This window comes from Centruroides sculpturatus, unplaced genomic scaffold (assembly GCF_000671375.1).
Source record: "Centruroides sculpturatus isolate CEXI.00-Female unplaced genomic scaffold, Cexi_2.0 scaffold161, whole genome shotgun sequence".
NCBI classification, from domain to species: domain Eukaryota; kingdom Metazoa; phylum Arthropoda; class Arachnida; order Scorpiones; family Buthidae; genus Centruroides; species Centruroides sculpturatus.
The window spans coordinates 565,277-590,080 of NW_019384373.1; the positions used below are offsets into that span (position 1 = coordinate 565,277).

General features: G+C 30.5%; 1 protein-coding gene across 3 annotated transcripts; it reads right to left on the reverse strand.

Moving 5' to 3' along the window:
* Positions 1-16,375: 16,375 nt before the first annotated feature.
* Positions 16,376-18,244, reverse strand: LOC111615361 (zinc finger protein 23-like). 3 transcript variants are annotated; one of them, XM_023356786.1, is made up of 3 exons: positions 18,125-18,244; positions 17,041-17,256; positions 16,376-16,971 (listed from the first exon to the last, which is right to left on the reverse strand). In XM_023356786.1, the coding sequence occupies exons 2-3, from the start codon at positions 17,237-17,239 to the stop codon at positions 16,514-16,516; spliced, it is 657 nt and encodes a 218-aa protein (XP_023212554.1). In that variant the 5' UTR covers positions 17,240-17,256; positions 18,125-18,244; the 3' UTR covers positions 16,376-16,513. The 3 variants fall into 3 exon arrangements, with proteins under 3 accessions (XP_023212554.1, XP_023212560.1, XP_023212549.1); XM_023356792.1 differs by having other exon boundaries at positions 16,376-16,959; positions 18,125-18,243; XM_023356781.1 differs by having other exon boundaries at positions 16,376-17,256.
* Between the last annotated feature and the right edge of the window lie 6,560 nt (positions 18,245-24,804).

The following is a 24,804-nucleotide window of genomic DNA, read 5'->3' on the forward strand; positions in this document are numbered from 1 at the left end:
CGTTTCATCACCTAGCATCTTTCAACTGTGTGGCTACATATTCACTGGATCTAAATCCATTCGATTCTTGGCATTGATGAGAGCATATCATAAAGACAGGTCTATCGTCACAACATTGGCATACCTTAGAAGATAGCATATCAAACCAACATTTGAACGGTGACATTGCAATTAATAGAGAAATATGTCATTTTGAGATTTGAGATGACAGGAAGAAATAGTCGTTAACACCATTACTTTCTGTTATTTTACATGAATCATATTTCGAGATGACAAATTAAAAAAACGCTTTACTAAATTATAAACTTAAAAAATATTGTAAGTTTATTTTTACAACTTTTTTTCGAAAATATTCTTTAATATTGCCTCATTAATATGTAGTAAAATTTCGTGAAATTTTATAAGCAGTTTTCGCTGCAAACTGATAGGAATAAATCAGCTTTAACTGTGAATACCTGAAATCTTATCACGATGAATTACTCTAGCATCGATATTTTCTTTTCAGTGTTTTAAAATAGCATGAAACATCTTAAAATTTTATTAAAGTTTTATACAAAAACAGATTTATTTGATTACTTTATATTATATTGCACAGTTTGATTAATAACTCGTTAATAAAGTAACTAAAGAATTTGTATTTTTCGTTTATTCTATTAAGTGTTTTTTCAAACTTCTTATGGATTTTATGTTCGATAACTTTCATTTAAATAATGACATATGTAAGAAAAACTAAGAGTATTTGGAAGTAATTAACTAATATAAAATTTTGTTTTTAGTTGGTTATATTCTGAATTATATCTAATGGATAAAAAATACGAAACACTGGTATTTGTTTCACTGATTACCGTAGTGTCACATGGAGTTGTAGTTATACGTCTAACAGAAACTGGAACGAGTTTACTAGAGAAAGTCCTCGATAAAATCTTACCCAATTGCATTTCCCCCATGACATTCTTTTCTTTAGCCCATTAAAGAAAATCAATTATAATTAGCAACCGAAAATAACTATTAATTGAACCGTAAAACTGTAAGGGGAAAAACAAATGTTATATTTATTCGTTTATGTTTGGTAATAAGAAGTAATCATGTACAGAATTAAATTTATTCTATACGAAAGTAATAATTTGAATTCGCATATCGACTATTTTATTTCCATAGTTATAAAATGAAGATGAATATTAAAATCGTACAACAGAACGGAATAATATAAATCTATTTAAACTTACGTAACGGTAATTCTGTAAAGAATTCATAATAAATGAATATAAAATCAACGTTGACGAAGATTTATAGTGCAGATACATTTATATCATCAAGCAGATATAAGAAAGCCGCAGCATCTTACAAAGCGACCACTTGACATTATGCAATACACAAATTATTAGGTAAAATGGGAGATAATTGCGCTTATTGCTTATTATGTCCCATATTAAATATCTCTGCACTTTTCGGCGATATATTTTATGCACGCTGCAAACACCAAGAGCTTAGCGAGAAACACAAGAAATGGGCAACAATTTATGGAAAATTTCTGCATTTAGTATTTGTCGTACAGCTGATAACGTTAACAATACAGAGATTTAAAACAGACGACGATCCATTGTTTTGTAGTCCGGCCGAAAAAATAGCAGGAAGCGGTTTAAACAATCCTTTCCTTTTGAGTATGGTTTATCTGGCAGGCAGTGCCACACTGATAATCCTTCGTACTGGCACAAAATATAAATTATCTGTCGATATAAGGGTTTCAGGGTATGTTGAGGAAAAGGAAAGATTGCAAAAATGGCAGATAGGCACGATTTTTCTGTTTGGATCAGCGTACATTTATATATTAATCGGTTCAGTCGTTTTTTCATTTTATATATTTCAGGTAGTAGAAGAGGAAACGACTTGGATACGCGCTCTTCTCTGTTCCGTTTGTATTCATTACGTAATAATTTTGCAATTAGGCCTATTAATGTGGCTCATGACTGTATTGGTAGTAGCAAGCGTAATGATGTATGAAGGATTCAACGCAATATCGCGGCAGTTGTATTTGGCTGTAAGACAAAATGCAAAATATGAAATTAACGACATAATGCAAAAACACTATGTAATCTGCGAATTAATTGATCAAATAAACGATATATGGGGTGATTTTTACTTTGTAATTTACGGAATTGCCGTTTATACCGTATCGATCTGTTTCTATAACACAATATTCACTACGTCAGCTACATACATACGAATATTTCTTGTACTTTGCTCCATTCTCTGCATATATTTGGTGGTATGGATTTCGTTTATCGTTTCTCGTATCTTCGCTTCGGTAAGTTATAAACCATATAACTTTGTAATATTGATTTTTGTTAAGTGTAAAGTATGGAATAGTTCATGTAATTACAGTAGTGTAAATTGAGTATTATACTTATATTAAATTATAATTATGAACAACAGGCTTATGATTCTTTTCAAGAAATTCGAAAATTCAATTTGATTTCTCTTCCGTTGGAAGTCAATCTCAAGGTAACTTAACATCGTAAATTTTGAAATTAAGATTTAATTTTCACACAGCAAATTATAATTATTTACAGGCGTTGAATTTTATGAAAAAGTTTCGAGAAAATGAAATTGGATATAGTTGTGGAGGATTTTTCATTCTTTCTACAAAATTTCCAATTCAGGTATTTGTATAAGATCAAAATAATGGAATATGTGAAATTTTTATAAGTTTTAGAAATGATTAATGAAGTAATGCTTTAAATTTATATGTAATAAAGTATTTTTGTTTCATAGATATACCAATCGCTGTATAACGTTTTCAATATATTACTTCAGATACGAGATATTTTTGAAGGAATCGACAAATCGTGTAAACCAATCACGAAACTATTAAACAATGCCACTGAAAGTCCCAACATGTAGCTGAATATATTATAGTATAGAAGAATTTACACGAATAGCACTATTGTTTTATATTGATTGTTTAGATTTCATTTATTAATGTTTTCGAATAATAGATTAGTTTACTGATTCAGCAACATCCCCTCTGCAGAAGAAGCATACGAATCAGCTATTACGTCGAAATGTCTGATATCAGTATAGAATAGCATTGAGAGCACCACATCAATCGTAATAAGTAGTTGATAAATTTTTGGTTCTGGGAATTATTCTTGTTCCTTTTACTGAGTGATTACTTAACATCATGCAATACACAAATTATTAGATAAAATGGCAGATAATTGCGTTTATTGCATGTTATGTCTTATATTAAATATCTCTGCACTTTTCAGCGATATATTTTACGCAAGTTGCCAACACCAATAGCTTAGCGAGAAACACAAAATATAACTGAAATTATATGGAAAATTTATATATTTTCTGACGAGTGTACAGTTGATAGCATTCAGAATTCAACAATTTGGAAACCGAATTCTATTTATTTCGGTTGAAAAAATAGCAGGAAGTGTTTTAAACAATCTTTCCCTTGTGAGCATGGTTTATGTTTTTTGCTTTGGCAGTCTTACGATGCTTTATTTTGGTAAAAAAGTATAAAATAACTTTAGGTTTAAGCGTTTCAATATATGCTGGAGAAAAAGAAGAAATACGGAAATGGCATATAGGCACGACTTTTCAGTTTAGTCGTTTATTTCTTTTTCATTTTTAAGGCAATAGAACAGGATTTAACATGGATACAGGTACTCGTCTGTTCCGTTTCTATTCAATTAATTTTGACTTTCGAATTTAAATTGTTCGTGTGGGTCATTGCCGCAATAGTATTAATAAGCATGATGCAGTACGAAAGATTCAATGCGATATCGCGGCAGTTAAATTTGGCTGTTATTTAGAAACCAAAATCTAAAATTAACGATATAATGAGAAAACACTTAAAGGCGTGCGAATTATTTGAACAAATCAACGATAATAGTTGCTTTTATGCGTATGGAATTGTCGCTTTCTTTCTACAATGCAATGTTCACTACATCAGCTGAATACATACGAATATTTCTTGAAGTTTGCTGTATTCTCAGCATGTGCATTATCGTATCATTTTCATTTGTGGTTTCTTATCTCTTAGTATCGGTAAGTTTGCAATAAACTAATCAAAACATTAAATATAAACGAATTGATTGTAATTAATAAAATTTGTGTAATGTAGTTATCATGTTTAATTGAATTTTAATCCTGAAATAGGCTTATTATTCTTTTCAAGAAATTCAGAAATTCAATTTGATTTGCCTTTTGTTGGAAGTCAACCTCAAGGTAACTAGAAACTCCAAATTTTGAAATTGAGAGTTAATTTTTACACAACTAATTATAATTATTTACAGGCATTGTATTTAATGGAAAAGTTTCGATAAAATGAAATTGGAATTAGTTGTGGAGGATATTTTATGCTATGTACGAAATTTTCATTTCATGTATTCCTATAAGATTAAAATGACAGAATATATGAAATTGTTATAAGTTCTATAAATGATTAATGAAGTAATATTTAAAATTCATATGTAATAAAGTATTTTCGCTGTATAGCATATTCGATATATTACTTTAGATACGAAATATTTTTAAAGGAATCGATAAATTGTGTGTGTCAGTCACGAAACCATTGTGTAATTCTACTACTAGACCTGATGAATAGTTTAAAAATCGTGTAACATATACAGTTAGTTGGAGTAATTTGCCTAGAAAAGAGATCACTTAATTCAGATCAGAATAATGTTACTTGTAGAACTTTTGCAAATGCTGCCTATCTACATCTATTGTCACACTTATGTTTTATTCGAATAGATCAGTTAAATAAATGATTAATGTACATTATCATATAAAGTTGCTTACCCAAGAGGCAATTTATCTGCATTAAAAATAAATTTATACAATACATATGTAGAGAGAAGTTACCTATTTTCGATTTTTCAATGTGTACAATTGTAAATTAAGATTTTATTGATTTTCAACGATATTGTAAAGAAAATGTAGCAGTATAGCATTATATATACATTACACTAATAAAAATACCTTCTACAGTTTAATTTAATGAAGAAATAAATTGTAACGAAAAATAAATAAATATATAATTTTGCACAGTATTATTGCTTATTCGGAATTTATAAATACAGTAGGCCCCCTATAACACGGGTTTCTATAATTACGATTTTTATAAGAAGGCGAAAAAATTGCGACGGTATCCGTACAAACCTGGTAAAAAAAACTCCTATAATTCGGTAAAACGTCATCGGCAGCCAAACTACTTTCCGCCGTCCAGCACCACGCTACAAAGAATTTAAGCGGGTAAATTGAGTTTACTATAGTCTGTACAGTATTATATATAAATTATATATAAATTAGGTCCTGTAAATATAATTATATATTAATTATATATAAATTAGGTACTGTATATATAATTATATATTAACTTAATTTATTTTAACTTTTTTATAATTATATATATACTTTCCGCCGTCCAGCGCCACGCTACGGAAAGTTTAGGCGAGTAAGTTGAGTTTACTATCGTTTGTACAGTATGTAAATTAGGTACCGTAAGTCTAATACAGCACTAATTTTATACATTTCTTGTGAAAGAAACATTTCTTATTCAACGGCCATAAAAATTATTTATATTAATGATGTCTCCAANTAAACCAGTAGTAGACGAGCAACCGAACTACTTACACGCTACGGAGAGTTTAAACAAGTTGAGTTTGCTATCAACTGTACAGTATATAGGCCAACATTAGATACTGTACGTCTAGTACAAAACTGTAATTTTATACATTTCTTGTGAAAAAACATTTCTTATTAAACAATCATTAAAAATTATTTCTATTACAGTAGAGCTTCATTTATCCGAAAGTCAATTAACCGAAAGAATTCCAGTTGGAAAATTTACATTTTCGCTAGTGCTGTGGCGCTGCAATCTTTAGGAAATCTTGAAGTACTCAAATATTTTACGTTTTTGATACTAAATTAACATCTGAAGTATAATTTTTTATTGTTTTTATATTTTTCAATATATTTATTTTATTTGTACAAAATAAAAAAATAATTTTTAACGATACAATAGCCACGATTAATATTTTAAAAAGTTTTCGTTGGGCTTAACTTCGACGAAAATTCAACGCGAAGCGACACGCAACGAAGAAAAATTTCAACATGGGATGGGTTAATATATTTTTTCGTGCATAATCGGTTATCCGAAAAACAAGTTATCTGAACAACCCCAGTCCCCAATTGATTCGGCTAAACGACGCTCTACTGTATTTCTATACTTTTTTCTTTTGTGTTAATTTAGTTACGCCTGAAAAAACTTGACCAATGTTTTATTATAACACTTCTGAAGGTGCTATCAATGTACCAAAATATTGACAAACGTTATTCTAAATTTCCATTAGAAGTACTGTATTTATTCAGGAATGTAATTTTTTAGAATAATTTAATCCATTTAGTCAAAATCTTACCAAATACTATAAATCAATTCATTAAAAAATTTCTTGTCTAAAAAAAAAATAGAAAATACCCATTCATGTAATTTCTTATTCCTCTTCGGGCAGAAATACTTATATACTTTATAATTTTCATTAAATTCACTTTTTAACTCAAAACTCTTCGAGTTCTTAAGTAGCGTGCAAAATATTAAGTGTGTTGTATATATTCATGAAACTAAGTGATTTTGGATTTACTTACAATGTGATTGCTCTGTTCTCAATATGTTTCAAAGTTAGAAATGACGAATCGTAACCATTTAAAAATTAATTTTGTGAAAGAAAGTCGATTATTTGAGTTCACTGTAAACGACCGTAATTATTACTATAAAGAATAGAGTTGAGAGTTAAAAAAACACTCCTTCTATTGACTGGCAAAACTAGAAAACACAAATTTGATTCCAAAAGTATTTTACAAAGCTTTGTATGAAGTTGTAAACTTAATTAAATTATAGATTTTCTATTTCATAATATTTTCACAATAAAGCACAAATTAACCGATCCGAACAAATTGTATAATCGATGTTATTACTGAAAGAAATTTAATTTTAATTTAAATCACAATAAATATTTGCACATGCATTCAAAAGATTGAATCTAGATTGATTCTCGTACAGCTTCTGCCTTCTACAAAATATACAAACAAAATTCATATAAAAGCGACATTCACCAAATGCAGCGCAAATTTACTAATACCGAATTAAAAATTGATTTTATTATATAAAAATTTCAAATCTGCATTTTAAAAATCCTATTCAATAGAAAATTGCGTGCCTACTCAAAAATTAACAGCTGCATTGATTATTGAGCGGAACAAGAGAATTCCAGTTAGAGAAAATCATTATAGGAAGTACATCGTATGAACATTCAGGAAAACGAAGTTATTCGAAAAGATTCGCTTCTCATAGCATAGTTTTATTTTAGTTTATGAAAATGAGAGTTTCGTCGGTAAGTAAAGTCTATCCCAGTTTAAAATCAAATCACAAAGAACGATACCAAAGAAATTGGAAACCGTTGCTGATCTCCATGATGCTTTGTGGATTAAATTATACAGTAAAACGAATTACTTTGTACAATGTAATCACGATAATTATTAGTATCATATTTATAATTTATTGCAATTTAACTTATATTATGTTTATAAAAACGCATTATACAACAGTACTTCTTTTGTCATTCTCATTTTTTCAATTTTCTATAATAGTCAATTTTGCATCTGTAATTCATTTTCATGCTCAGAAGAAGAAAATCAGGAAACTTATCCAAAAGCTTCGCAGATTAAAAGTTTTTCATTTGGAAGATGGATTATATCAAAAATACTTACGGATTAAAGTCATTGTTATTTGGGCATGCTTCATTGTCTATATTATTTTGCCAACTATAACAATAGATAATAATAGATTTATAGCATTGGAATTTAAATTTAATCAAACTATAAAAATCATCATATCAATTTTTTATTTCGTATTTACCTATAGATTTATTGTAATGCCTAATGTTTGGTTGTTTCTATTTTTTATAGTAATTTGTGATGAAATAGAACATACTTTAACTTATTTGTTGAATTCCCTTAGAAACGGGCACGTTTGTTTACCACAAATTCAATCAATGCTAAAAATGTATACGTATATTTTAGAAATTGCTAATAATTTGTCTAATATTTACTCCTTAATGTTATTCGTTTGGAGTGTTTATGTCGGAAGTAATCTTATATTTACATTTTCTGTACTCTTAATTGTTCCACAATCTATGAAATTAAGTTTTTTAAATAGATTTATTTTAACTTCGATGGTACCGTTCTTATATTTTGTGAATGTATGCGTATCAGCTTCTAGAGTGACAAATATTGCAAATGAAATAACAAAAACTTTTTACACGGTTTCTTTATCCAGCAATAATCAATTAATACGGAATTCTGCGTGCTGTTTATCTCTTTATGCTAAGTGTGTGCAAGATTTGCCTCAATTTACGGCTTGGGAAATGTTTGTTATAGATAAAAAACTGATAGTGACAATTGGAAGTGTCTTTATAACGTACATAATTATACTGAATCAAATGCAATAGAACAAAATTAAATTTTGTAACCATAAATGAAACTAAATATTTAATAATTTATACGAATTTCTGTTCGACTGTAATTATTACTGATGCTATATAACATTGAGCAAAAGTGTATTTTTGCCAGTACGGTTAGAAGAATTATAAATAGATAATGCCAAAAAAGCAAGAAAAGTCATAATCACAATTACATACATAAAGAAGTCATTATAATTAAGTAAAATATAACTAGGCAACAGTATTGTATCTTTAATTCGTATCATTAAATTACTTGCCTGGCCCAGTGTGTCACTCGTGTTAAGAGTTATTACATTTCTTGTGCTAAAAGCTCTGATGTCAAAGTAATATGAAACAAGATGCTTCACTTTATGGTGTTTTTATTATATTATATGTCATGTTTGTCATGCTTTAATCAAACCTGACATAAAGCTCAGTATGTACAAATGTTAATTGTAGGGTAAATATACAATACTGTACAATATAAATCACGTGTGCATCATACTTATATATGATCTTAATAATATATTACGCAACTTAAACAGTTTAAATATTACTAATATAAAAGCTATTGTCTCTGTGTTTGTATGTGTGGGTTAATACTTTATAACTCGTGCAATTTGTCAAAAGCTGCAGGAACAGTATCACAACGTCAATCATTTTAACGATATTAAGTTGTCTATTACTAAATGAAGAAAGAAAAGAAATCTTTTAAAAGATAATACAGTGTTTAATCAGAATGAAATGCATAAAGTTATTTTATAAAAAGCATTTCAATAACATTTTAATTAAAGTCTTAAAAAATCTGTTTATATGTGTGTAAGTGAATGCTTTACAAATCTTATTTTTTTGTTCACTTTAGGTTACATTTTGTGTTGTTCCTCTTTACGTGACAACAGATGGCATAAACTGCTTAATTTGTAAATTTATTTGACTGTTATAAGCAAAAGGATAATAAAGAAGTATAAATGAAAACATACGACATGGTTCTAAGCAAAAATTTTGGTAACATGTAAGCTAAGAGTTGAACAATGTACAGGGTGTCCAAAACGTTTGCATTCATAGAAAGGTAAAATGTAACTTTGTTCACAAAACATTAAAATGTCAGCGTTAAGATTTGTGTCAGTGGATTGACAGAGTAAGCCAACGGGTAATCTGCCGACAGGGTAACTTCTAGCAAGATTTCTTATGTGGAAGTAGGATTATTTGTAGGACATTAACAAAACCCAGAACTCAGAATTTCGATTGCTATAGGGCAGCATTGTTAGATATTGAAGATGAATAAAGGTAGTTTTCAGGTCTACAAAATAGACGTTCTGTAAATATTTCGAATTTGTAGTAGCATGTTAAATACAGTATATAATGCATTATACACCTGAAAATGTATGAAACATCATATACAGTTTAATAGAATTTACTAATAAAATTGAATGTTAATGAAATGTATTTCATTCTAACCAGATGCAAAACTGTTGCATCATTCACGACATAATCATATGATATAAAAGTAATATTTTACTGTAATTTAATGATATAATTATAAATAAAAACGGACGTGCATTAGATATGTGCACAAAAGTGCATAAATTACTTAAAAACATAGAAGGTATTATGTATATTACCTCGTATATAATACGAGGTAATATATGTGTACAGGTGTTTTCTTTGAAAATACAAAAATCTTCGACAACGATGTCCGATATTCTTTTTTGGAACTTCATGAAATTTAACATCTGTAACAAAACTTATTTCACAAGGTAAGTACAAACATTTGCATTAAGGGTTATTAAAGTATCTTCTATACTGGATTCTTCCTTGCTTTTAGTTTAGTTTACAGCGGTAAAGGGGCCGTCCATAAATTACGTAACGGCGATTTCGGCCATTCCAGGCCCCCACCCACCCCTGTGTAAGAAACCGTAATATTTTCTTTGATACCCCTCCCCTCCCCTATCTTGCGTAATATTTTGGCATAATTTCATAGAAAGATTTTAACCAAAAAAATTTTTGTTATGAAACCCTAAAAACCTTAGGTCCAAAATATATAATTATTAATTAGTAAATTAATATGTACTATTATTTATAAAAGACTTTATGTGAAAAAATTTAAAAATATAAAAATTTAATGAATTCAAATAAACAATTTATTTTAAGAACTTTATTTTTTAATTATTAGCAATTTCATTATTATTATTAGTATTATCATTAGGCAACGTCATAATATTTATGTTTATATTAATTTTAATTTTCACAAAATACATAAAAAATTTTGCCAGATCGACTAGCTAGTGCACGTGTAAACAGAAACGTCATACAAAAAGAGAGAATAGAGAGAAACCACATTCTGTTGCCATATTGATTACATCTTGACTAAGGCCTAGAAAATAAACTACATGCTGCTAAAATGTGCTACGTGCACTTGGGGACTAAATGTAAAACTCTATATAATGGGGCAATACAACCAATGTTACTCTAGCTGTGGTCATGTAACTAGTAAAAATTCAGTAGCAAGTAAATTACTCTCTCTTCAATGCCATCAGAATTTCAAAGTGCTGCAGAACTGTTTTTACCAAGCCTCTCTGATACTAACAGAGCTTTTTCCTTTCCCACTATGTATTATAGAAAAGGTTCTAAATTACTACATCAAAACTACAAACATCATGGCTCAACAACGGTCTCTACTCCTATCTACGGCTGTTCATACGCTACCACATTGCAATTACCCTACTATCTCTGATCATCATCCTGTAAACAAGGTTTTTGGTGTCATCGGCTTCTTCCATGGATAATCATGCAGAAATTAATATCTATACAGATGGGTCCAAAAGCTTTTTTCTTGTCGCTTCAAGTATCTCTATCTTTCTTCAAACTGACATATGTTGCCAAAAATATGTTAGAAGGTACAAATACCTCCCACCTACCTCCATCTATCAAGCTGAAGAAGATGCTGACCACCAAGCTGTTTAGTGGGCCACTTCACTACCAAACAAAACCCTGTCTATCAACATCTACAGTGATTCTCAGTCTGTCCTAAAAGCTTTATTGAATCCCAATTGCAATAGCAATAAAATCTCATATATCCAGCACCATATTAAAAATCTTGTAAATAAGATAACTTTTATATTTGTTCCAGGCCATACTGGCATACTAGGAAATGAAAAAGCCGTCTTTGAGGCTAAGTCAGCTGCAAAAGACACTGATTTGGACTACACTCACACCCCTATCTCACGTAGCAGCCTTAAAAATTATATTCATGACAATGTTATGCAAAAGTGAAATCAACAATGGTTGAGCAGTAAAACTAGTAGAATAACAAGACTATACTTTCCTAGTGTTGAATACAGGTTCTCATCACCACTTAAAAATTTAACGTTTGCTACTGCTCAACTACTTACTCTAACTACTGTACTTATCCTAATAAAAAACAAGAGAGAGAAACCACCACACGGCCTTTCTCCCATGACAAAAAATGTGCAGAGCGTGAATCTGCTAGCATTATTACTATACCATGTCACACGAGACAACGAGCATTCTTAATAGAAACCGCCAAATTAAAGCCAAATTCAAAACGCCACCACTTAACGAAATTCAAAAATAATAAGAAAAATATTACGTAAGACGAGATCTATAACCCCCTACCCCTGAGTAAGAAATCGTAAGAAATCCTTGACCCCACCCACCCCAAAATGCTTTACGTAATTTATGGATTGCCCCAAAGTAGCAGATCACGACTTTCTTATTGCTTGAAAAGAACCATAAGCCTATGAAAAAGTCAATACATGTCATGAGATGAAATACTGAGGAAAAATATTTTATGAAGTTTTCACTTATCGATGCGCTTATTTGGGCAATAGCAAAAGAACCAATGAAGCCAAGAGTAACGAAGAATACAGTGGTAAGAGAAAACGCAAGACATACTTTAAACGGTAAATGTGAACATCCAAAGACGGTGTTCTTTGATGCAGGATGAGCAAGGAAACGACGGACAAAAGGATTCCATACTCGAAAAATATATATTCGTTCCATTTGTCGTTTATTTCTTGAAGGAAATCGCATAACTCGACGTGCTTAGAAATGATTTCGTTGACATTTCTTTTCAGCCCTACAGAATTTATTTGTTTTAATTCGACAGACAAGACATCAAATCTTTTTCCAATGGCAATTCCAATTATCATACTAACAGAAAAAAATTAACACCATATAGAATATTTGAATATTAAGCATAGGTTATTGTATACAACGCAGAATACGGCCCTAGTATAACTTGTTGGATTTTGGAAACGTTGGAGAAGAATTGGGTTGGTAAGAGCTGTTGAAGCAAATAGTTTATTATGACAATAGTGGAAACTTCGACTGGAAACTGGCAACAAACTTCTGTCTGCCATCTAGTAATTCGAAAAGATAACTACATTTATTCAATTGGTATCGCGTTTATAAGTAGACCTTTTTGGATATTAACATAAAGTTTTGAACTCATTATATCTCACAATAATTAGAATGCCGGAAGAGGTGTTATTTGTGCTATGCATGGCTGTTTGAATTAATATGATATAAAGTGATCTCAAGTCATTATACAGACTTCCTAAAAACCAACAAATGCAAGTAAATTAATAAGTAATTTGATCACGTAAACTCGAAATTGATGCATTATGTATTTTATTACGAAGATTAGTTTATCCTAATAGACTCGATGATACTTCTGTTTTGTTGGGGAGATCAAAAAATGAACTTTTACGATTTGTGCATAAAACAGTAAATATCATATACAATAGCCATTCTAAATTGTTATTGAATCAAAAGGTGCTCCTTTGACAAATTGTTGAAAGTTCATAGATGGAACGGCAAATCTTATTCGTCAATCAGAAACAGATCAAATGGTGGTATTCAGTGGCCATAAACGTATACATTGTTTGCAATTTCAATCAGTTGTTACACCCGATAGTATAATTGCTAATTTATTTGTCCGAATAGAAAGAAGACATCACGACATTGGAAAGTTAGGAGAATCTAATTGGTTAGAGCATTTGGCTCCAATTCCTTGTTCTGAGAACAGAGCCCAATTTGTTTTATATGGAGATTCTGGTTATCCTTTGCGTTAACACCTCATTACACTATTCCGAGGTGGTAGCTTAACACCCGAGCGACAAGTATTTAATTCCAGGATGAGTTCAGTAAGAGTGTGTGGAATGGGTATTTGGGAAAATAATTCAGATACTGTATATGCTTTTCTAGATTAAAAAAAATTGAAATTGTAACTTCAGCCTGTTGGTAAACTGTATATTGTTGGTGCACTACTTACAAACTGTCGCACTTGCTTATCTGGTAGTGCAACATCAGATTACAGTAGACTATCGATTATCCGAACCAATTCGGGACTGTGGTTGTTCAGAAAATTAGTATTTCGGATAAACGATTATGTACAAAACATATATTAACGTATCCCGTGTTGAAATTTTTCTTTGTTGCGTGTCGCTTCGCATTGAATTTTTGTCGATAACGTAACGTAAACTTTTTAATCGTGACATTTGTATCGTTAAAAATTGTTTTTTTATTTTGTACAAACGAAATAAATAAATTGAAAAATATGAAAACAATAAAAAATTATACTTCAGAAGTTAATTTAGTATAAAAACGTAAAATATTCGAGTAGCCCAAGACATAGCCAAAGACAGCACTGGCAAAAATTTAAATTTACCGTCTGAAATTCTTTCGGATAATTGACTTTCGGATAATCGACGCTCTACTGTGTTTTAATTGTTTACCCTTCAAATTGGACAAATACTTGAAATGTAATCAATAAATAAATAAAGAATTTTTTCAATTTTATAAAATTTTTTTTCAAGTTTTATTTAAAGTTTTCAAAAGTATTTCTAATAGCGTTTTTTTTTTCTAAACCAAATTTTTCTAAAAACACTCTTTTTTTTCTAACTTGGTTCAGTCTTGCTTTTGAAAAGTAAAGTATGATAAGCTATTTTATAAACACAGCTATAAAAATGTTATTGACACTTTCATAATTATTTGGGGTAGTTTTGGAGGTAAATAAGATAGATGAAAGAAAAACTAATTTAGTATTTGTTGAGAAAAATATGATTACATTTGTTGCATTAACTGGAGGACATAAATGGTAGTTTCAACAAGATAATGCTCTCATTCATGTTTCAATGTCAACAAAAAATTGGTTTAAAAAAATATTGTTGTAATATTAACTGGCGTTCATCTTGTCCACATTTAGATCCCATTAAAAATTTATAGGGGATTTATCAGCCATTGTTTATCAAAAGGAAAAACAATATGAATCTGTAAATCAATTAAAAATTGCAATAATGAATAGATGGGATAAAATTAAGAATGAACAATTAAAAAAGTAATAAACTCTATGCTAACAGAATTTTCAAATAATTCTGGCCAAAGAGAGTGAATCCAAATATTAAAAGACTTGAAAATACAGTATATTTAAAATTTATTTATATGTAATTTTAAAACGTGTTCCTATACCTTGGTAACAAGTAAAAACTGATAACTTATATTATTATTAAGAGCTAAAAAGCTTGAAAATGATATTTTTGTAATTGTCTTAAAACGTATGAAACTGTTTTCTAATAAAAAGTTAAATAAATTTTGAGAAAGCACAAATTTGTGGTGTTCTTATACTTTTGTATTGATAACATACTATATATCTGGGAAGCAAGATTGTTCTTAAAGTTGTTCTTTTCCGGCATCTTTTACTGTCGACAGTGTAATACGTCCGTAAATGTTCAGATGTACTTTTCCAAGCACCTTAAGAATTTTCATACGCATAGGAATTTACAGCCCTTACTTCTCTCAACAGAAGTATGTCGTGATAACAAGAAAAACGCATTGGAACTTTCCTAATGTTTCTCGAAGGAAACACGACGATAATTATAGTAAAAAATAATTATTTGGTGTTATTAAACCTCCTATAAATCCTTTTCAACAGTTTAATTTGTTTATTTACCTTTGCTGATAATCCTCCATGCAAAATGTATTTGCCATTTTTCCAACTTATTTTCTGTGAGCCAATGCGCGACGTTTACTAAGTCACGTGATGTTATGAATGGTCGCTTCAATGATTTTTACTTGGACTTTAAACCTCAAACGTAGCTCCTCAACCTCTTTAATATATGCAATTCTCAGTAGGAGAATTGCCTGGGGAAACCGCTTTAATACAGCTCGATATGAAAGCCGAGATATAAAGGTTAAAGAAGCTTCAAAAAACGAAGCTATACATTTGTTTTTATTTGCGGTTTATATCAGTTATATTATAAAAATTTATGTGAGGTTTAACAGATATAAAATTCTTTACAAATTTAAAACAGTGTCTTCTTGTTTTCTCTATTTCGTGAAGAAATATTACATAAGACATATTTTAAATTATCTAAGTTGCGAAACTACAATAAAACAAGGGTAAGAAGCTAAAATCTAACATGTCAAAATCGAAGTTTTTTTAACTTCAAATTTTGTGGTCAGATTTTCTTTATTTCTCAAGTAACATGTTTTAGATACTAATGTTAAGTTAAATACAAAATGTGCTTAGGTCAGGTCTTAACATTTAACGTAAGGTCTGCTTTTAGTTTGGTTACTGCTTCATTCATTTAATACATGAAACATGAAGATGAAAATTTACAGAAATCAAATATACTGAAATTACCGAACACTGAAACGAAAGAATCAAAGATTTAAGTGTAATAATTAAAGAAAAATAACCATTCTAAAATACTGTACGAATTAGTACGTATAGGAGGAAAAGTTTGCAACCGAGTATTAGCTTTAATTTATATTAATTTGATGAACAAAAAATCTCTTTATAAAATTTTAAAAATTTACTTTAGACATTTATTTCCAGTTTAACAGCATTTTACAGAAATTTATCAGCAAAGGTAACAGAAAAATTCATTAAAATTACAGGAAAAAATTTCCAAACTACATTAAAATGTAAAAAAAAAATTACTCGTTACATTTAACAAGTAGAGCATAAGTACCGATTATCCTAACATTTGTCTATACTTTTTTCTTAGCGATTTACATATCGGCGGAACAATACAGGATAAACAACAGAAATGCGTACGATTGAAAAACATCCTGCTTGCATCGACGGATACTGCACGTTTCGAGTTGAAGGTTCCTCTTGCATCGATGGTTCTTGCACGTTTCGAGTAGAAAAACTCGCTTGCATCGACGGCTCCTGAACGTTTAGAGTTGAAAAACCTGCGTGCATCCATGGTTCTTGCACGTTTCGAGTAGAAAAAACTTTCTCGCATCAATGTTTCCTGCACGATTCGAGTTGAAGAACCCGCTTCCACCCATGGTTGTTGCACGTTTTGACCAGAAGAACCAGTTTGAATAGATAGTTCCTGCAAGGGTTGAGTAGGGGTTGTAAAAATCTCGTGGTCGTTGTTGTGCTGCAATAGTTTTTCTTCAGTTGTAAAATCTGCAAAACAAGCTGTACATTTACACGGTTTCCTTTCATGCATTTTTAGATGAACAAGAAAAGATTTTTTAGTTTTCAAACCTTTAGAGCATTCTCCACACACATAAGGTTTCGCTTCTAGGTGGATGCCATTCATGTGTTCTAGTAAAGCTTTTTCAGTTACAAATCCCTGTCGGCAGACTTTGCACCGGTGTTTGTCCATTGAATGATTTAATTGATGAGAACGGTATATATATTTATCATGAAAAATCACATCACACATAAGGCATCTATAAACCATTTTTCTTCTTGGAAAATCTGTAAAACCGTGAAATCACTGCATTGTAATTACAAATAAAAATTTTAAATAATGTTTTCAAAACTAATGTAACACTAAACAATGAAACAGCGAAAATAGAAACAAATTAAATTAGTCATTTAAAGTTATGAAGGTTCAGAACAAAAAATAAATGCACTTTACATGTAGAATTAATTTTCGTAAAAATGAATAAAAAAAAGTTTCGGAAATAAGGGAATTTATATGTCGAAACTTCTTCAGTCTTAATTCTTACAGATGAAGTACACACAAGCTAACAAAAACCTATATTAAAGTTCTTTAATAATAGTAGGAAATAAATATAAGAGTTAAGTAATATAAGTTTTAATTTAACACTTAACTAAAAAATAAATACTTTGTACACCAACTTAGTGAAAAAACGTAAAACTGCTCTTTTCAGAATATTTATTTTCTGAAAGAATTTCCTTTATTACTAGGTGGACTGATAGAGAGTAAAACTAACTACACAAAACTCGTGTTTAGATATTAAGTTTAAACGTTCACATCAATAAATCAATAATATTAAAATTTAAACTTAAAATTGGTTTTAATATCTAAACTAGAAACATCCACTTTAACTGCATTCGTTCAGAGTGGAGAGAAGCAGAAAGCGAAAAAACAAGCTTAATTGTCTGCTTACGATGCTATTTATTATAAATATGTACAAATTGTACATCATTATTTTATTTACACATCGCCTTATCTATTCTACTTAAAAACCTATCATTAAAAATATATTAATTAAGAAAAAAATTTTAAATTTTCGAGTAGAACAGATTGGATGAGAAAAAGTAATGTTTGGGAGTCATTGACATTTAATTCTAAAATATAAATTAATGTCATACATACCTAAATTCTTTCGTAATTACGACGTACCAAGCTGAGAGTTCTTTCTACACAAGAGTTACTTCATCTACCGTTTAAATAACCATAGATGTTTTTAAATTGTGTTTATAAAGAATGAGTAAAATCTTAATTTTTCGTAAATAAACTACAGATTATTTTTAAATCGGTTTTTATGAAAAAATTAATAATGTTTTAAGATTTTTCTTAAATGATTAATATATTATTAATTTACATAATTATTTTTCTGACCTGTAGAGTGTTGAACTCAACTCGTAAATACAACGAAATTTATTTATTTGTTAAAATTATTTTAAAAATATATTTTTAAATAAAATATTTTTATATTACATATTAATTGATTGAAAAGATTTATTCAAACGAAAAGAAATTATTTACGTTAAAATTGCTTTAGTTCAATGTTATTCAATTTTGAGGAAACTTTGCATTCTGCAGTAATTTTCTGATTTAAAGTCCGACGAGTGTTCCTTCTTTAAGCTTAATTTTGAAAAAAAATTTGTTTAAGTAATTTGAAATTAGCGCTATCTTAATCCAGTGCATTCACGATTGTTTTCATTAATCCAAGTTTTATGTACAGTGAAGAGAACAAGACTTTTTTGGGATGAACTAGAAGTATATATTGTATGTTAGCTTGAAACAAACAGAAAAAATTTCCTTTTCTCTGAGCCATTCTATCAATTTAAAGGGTCCACACTGGCCAACGAGTGGGCAAGCAGTTATGTCCCACGAACACTAGACGTTCTGTAGTGGGTTCGTGTCTTGCCATGACGGACTGGCCACGTGGTGTTTTCCGGATTTTCTGCACGTCTGTAATGCCTGAGTAAAAACCAGTTACCCTCAAAAAGATTTTTTTCGAAAGGCATTATTTCTCGCGTTACTACCACAAAACTATTATTTTACTGACAATTCCATCACACTTTATCACGGGGCGATATTGTTTCAAAGCTCATACCAAAATAACTACTACATGACAAGATAAAAAGTTCAGCATATAGTTTTTATTTTATTTAAAATTCATTTTTATTGTAGAATTATTTAAAATCAAATATGACAATAAGATCAATAGAAATTACAAAAAAATAAATTTTCAAATAACAATAAAATTTTTAAAAAGTTTCTTTTGTAGGTATTTTTGCATGGCATATTATTAAAACTGAATATATTTTTAAAATTTGTATTTCAGTTAAAATTTTGTATACAGACATTTAATGTTTCTTTTCTATTTTTCTTAACTTAATCGTGATTTCTTCACCTGAAATGTATTTGGAGAAAGACAGTAATTATGAAAACTGAGTGGTGATTGAGCAGACGATGGTCCCGCATGCATTTCCTTTTCATCTAGAGTTGTAGTTGAGGCCTTTGCTTTTTTCAAATGAATCTTTTACTTTTACTTGAACTTTGTCCATCATCAAGAGTTCGACTTGTAGATGGAAGACAGTAATCATGGAAGCTGAACGCACTTTTAGATGTTGAATGGCCTGGAACTGCTTGTATTTCTTTTTTCTTCGAACTCACAGTTGAAAAAAGACCTGCTTGCATCTGTTTACCATCTGGAGTTTTAGAGGTAGATAGAAGAGAGCAATTACCATAGCTGAGAGGGGATTGATTTGAAAAAGAGCTTGTTTGCATTTTTTTTTCTTCTTGAGTTTCAGTTGAGGCCTTTGCTTCTCTCAAATTCTCTTAAATTCTCTTATTATGAAGCATATAGTTTGCTTTTTTACTAAATCTTTTATTACAGGTAACACAAAAATAATAAGATTTCTCAGTATCATGAATTTTTTGTGTTTTATTAAGTTGTTTATTGTCCAGACACCGAGAACAAAGTTCACATAAAAATTCTTTTTTAGCTGTATGCAATTTTTGATAATGAATCAAATTTGATTTATATTTGAATCCAGTACCGCATTGTTCACATCTGTACGGTCATCACACATAAGGCATCTATAAACCATTTTTCTTCTTGGAAAATCTGTAAAACCGTGAAATCACTGCATTGTAATTACAAATAAAAATTTTAAATAATGTTTTCAAAACTAATGTAACACTAAACAATGAAACAGCGAAAATAGAAACAAATTAAATTAGTCATTTAAAGTTATGAAGGTTCAGAACAAAAAATAAATGCACTTTACATGTAGAATTAATTTTCGTAAAAATGAATAAAAAAAAGTTTCGGAAATAAGGGAATTTATATGTCGAAACTTCTTCAGTCTTAATTCTTACAGATGAAGTACACACAAGCTAACAAAAACCTATATTAAAGTTCTTTAATAATAGTAGGAAATAAATATAAGAGTTAAGTAATATAAGTTTTAATTTAACACTTAACTAAAAAATAAATACTTTGTACACCAACTTAGTGAAAAAACGTAAAACTGCTCTTTTCAGAATATTTATTTTCTGAAAGAATTTCCTTTATTACTAGGTGGACTGATAGAGAGTAAAACTANTGCTAGTAAAATTGTCATTAAGTCTGGCCCTACTGGAGATACACATGACCCTCGTTATCTCTTCACTCCCTCAATCCTTAACCACTATAATTTAATATTAAGAATTAAATCGAATATAATATTAGCAATATTTAAAGTAAAAGTACCCGTTTTTACTGAATTTATTCAAAGTGCAAAGCAGCTGTAAGCAAAGTAATGGATCTTTGCTTCTTACACATGTAAGCAGCTAAATATCCATTTCTTTGTTACGAGCTACAACCATACAATAGATTTAAAGGTGATTTAACAATTGTAAAATTAAAATGAAATTGATAAAAAAATTTATTTTACAGCCAATTAGTCTTTCAGAAAAATAAATTTGATTAGATAATAAAGGAGTTTCATATTAGAAAAGTTTGGGAACATTAACATATTATTATTATTATTATTTTAAAAGAAATTATTAATTTAGAGCGTCGATTATCTGAATCAATACTTTTAAAAGTATTTTTCATACGTACACAACTTTATCTTCATTTACAAAACAGGAAATTCGATCTTTATTGGAAATGTGTTTATGATGAATGAATAAAATTTCGAATTTATATTAAAGCAGTAGAACAGGAAACAACTTGGATGTGGGCTCTCCTCTGTTCTGTTTTTATTCATTACATAATGATTTTGCAATTAGGCCTACTTAAGTGGCTCATTACTGCAGTGGTATTAGTAAGCATAATGATGTACGAAAGATTTAATGCAATGTCGCGGCAGTTAAATTTGGCTGTAAGACAAAATGCAAAATATGAAATTAACGAAATAATGAGAAAACATTTGGAAATCTGCGAATTAATTAATGAAATCAACGATATCTGAGAAAATTTTTACTTTGTTATTTATGGAATCGCCGTTTATATCGTATCGTTCTGTTTATACAACGCAATATTTACTACGTCAGCTATATACATACGAAAATTTCTTGTACTTTACTCTACTCTCTGCATATATTTGTTTATATCGATTTTGTTTGTGGTTTCTCATATCTTCACTTCGGCAAGTTCGAAATAAAATAATTATCAAATATTAAATTTAGTTAAGTGTAAAATAAGTAATTCTCTATCTATTTACAGTAGTGTAAGTTGATTAGTACACTTAAATTAAATTATTATTTACGAACAACAGGCTTATGATTCATTTCAAGAAATTCAAAAATTCAATTTGATTCCTCTTCCTTTGAAAGTCAGTCTCAAGGTAAGTTGAAATTGCAAATTATAAAATTAAAAATGCTGAATTCATCACGTTTAAATTATTGTCAGGCGTTGAATTTTATGAAAAAATTTCGAGAAAATAAAATTGGAATCAGTTGTGAAACATTTTTTTATTCTTTCTACAAAATTTCCAATTCAGGTATTTATATAAGATTAGAATGGTTGATTGTATGAATGTTCATAACATTTAAAGTAATTTATAAATAAATTTTTCAAATATTCATGTAATAAAGTATTTTCATTGCATAGGTGTACCAATCGCTGCATAACATTTTTTAATATATTACTTCAGATACGAGATATTTTTGAAGGAATTGACAAATCATGTATACCAGTCACAAAACCATTAAGTAATTGAGAGGTTGCGGTCGACGTTTTCAACGCGAAATCGTGTACGTCGGACGTTCAGCGCCGCGTTCCTATAAGCCTAGAAGTTTGACAATGGTGTTTAGATAGTCAATGGAATCATGCTCGACATTCTAAACACCATTGCCAAACTTCTAGGCCTGTAGGAAAGCGGCACTGATTATCCCGTTACGTCACGTACACTTTATCCCGTTCAAAACGTCAGCCACAACCTCTCTAATGCTATTATAAGTTTGAACGTGTACTAGAATACCGTGTAATGTAGAAGAATTTACACGAATAGCAATATTGGCTTATATGAATTGTATACATTTGATTTATTTTCGAACAATAGATTCGTAAACTTATGCAGAAACGTGTCCTCTGCAGAAGAAGCATGTTAATCAGTCATTACGTCACGATCTCTCGTATCAGTATAGACTAGCATTTAGATTGCTACATCGATCGTAATGAGTGGTTTACAAATTTTGAATTAGGAAAATTATTATTTTTTTTATTTTTCTCAATCCAACTTCGAATTGTTCTTTACTTTTTTTTAATATGTATAGGCGACTAGAAAATTTATTTATAATTTTTTTTATTTACAAATTAAAGTACCACTCACTTTTTAAAACTCGAATTTTTATGTAATAAATTAGAATGTTTATTTTTTTAATGTTTTAATAATTTTTCAATTAAAGTTTCATAAACAGAGAATTTATGTTATTTTTTATTTACTGAAATATAAATTAATATGTTGTAAAATTAGCTATAAAATTTCTGAAAATTATATGGACTGCAAGTTTTTAATGATGATTTATGCAAATTATTCAGCAGTTCATTTGTCTGAAGCTAAAGAATAACAAGAGGACTGATTGTAATTCAAAAGGTGCATTGTGTATAGTTTCAGGAGAGAATCGCCAGCTTAAACAGAAACTAAAGGAATATTCAGGGTTCTTAGCAAGCACTAGCCATGCGACCCTACGAAGTTATCGTTTAAAAACCTTTTTCGCCCTTCAAGAGACTGTTTTCTGGTCTATCCGAACGATAAAACAATAGTAATAAACTGTAATTAAGAAGTGAAATAAAATAAAAATTACGGGGAAAAATAAAATGTTACTGTTATGAAATGAACACGAAACGCACCCATTGCTACGTTTTACTATCTTTTAAATTTATGTATTTTCTTGTGTAAAATGAACTTTCTCACACCAGAACCAGGAAACCCTACAAAAGCTAACCAACGCGGTCTTCCAAGCAGTATATGATTGGAGCGAGAACAACAAACTCCTCATCAACTATAACAAAAGTAACTGCATCTGCTTTCCAAAAGCCAACATCCTTCAGAAGAAACCTACAATGCGGATAAATGGTCATCGAATCAAATGTGTCGACACCATTAAATACCTGGGTATCGTCTTCGACCCCAAGCTAACCTGGAAGCCACACACCCTCTATATCTACAACAAAGCAATCAAAGCCAGCCACTCGCTCAGAAGCATCGCAAGAAACCTCTGGGGACTAGACAGTAGGACCAGTTACCTCATCTACAAAAATGCCATAGAGCCAATGTTAACCTACGGGTGTGAGGTCTGGGGCTACTCAGCCCAAAAGATACACATCAGACGCAAGCTGCTTTCTGCCCAAAGGCAAGCTCTAATCGCAATCACTAAGACCTATAGAACTGGCCCTACAAACGCCTTTCAAGTGATCGCTGGCCTAACTCCGACCACCTTTAAATTTTTCAACGGTACGTCAAATACCTGATAATCAAATATCATGCAAAAGAGCTCTCAACAACGCAGCTCTATAATATAATCAACAGGCTAAACCTGACAAACGACATCCAGAATTTCATCAGGGACGTGGACGACTATGGTATCGATATAAACAACAGTAACGAACTTACTCACCCATCGGAAACCACAACCATGACCATTCACGACATTCAGGACGGTCCCCCCAAAGGGAAGAACTTCTACACAGACGGTTTCAAAACTGCCAACTCTGTAGGGGCCGCTGTCTACTTCACGGATACCCTCACCCCCAACCACTGGCAAGCCGTCGCAAGGCTAAGGGATCACTGCTGAATAAACCAAGCAGAATCCCTGGCCATCCTCCGAGCTCTACAACACATAAACGATCATCCCCAAAGGTTTCAACACGGCAAAGTAAACATCATTAGCGACAGCAGGGTTGCCCTGTGGCAGGTTAAAAACAAAAACCACAAGCTCCCAATTGTCAACGACAGCCTCAAGACTCTAAAACATTTAAGGGATAACAATATACAAATCTACTTCCACTGGGTCAAGGGCCACTCAGACACTAACGGAAATGACCGGGCTGATGACCTGGCCAAAAAAGCTGCTAACATTACTTCAAAAATCCACTATCAGGCCCTACCACTCACGGTTGTCCTCAGCTCTCTCCGTTCCATTATAATAAACAAATAGCAAAATGAGTGGGACAACAGCACCACGGGTCGCTACACGTACGCCTTCATCCCAACATCAACCAAAGGCTGAACAATTACGTCTTCCATACCAACCATGGCCTGATCCAGATGCTCACAGCATATGGAAACTTCAGGGCATACCTCAATAGGTTCCTCAACAAGGGTAATGCC

Excerpts from the sequence above, each read along its gene's own strand:
- LOC111615361 (XM_023356781.1), bottom strand. The coding sequence starts at position 17,239 with ATGGTTTATAGATGCCTTATGTGTGATGTGATTTTTCATGATAAATAT.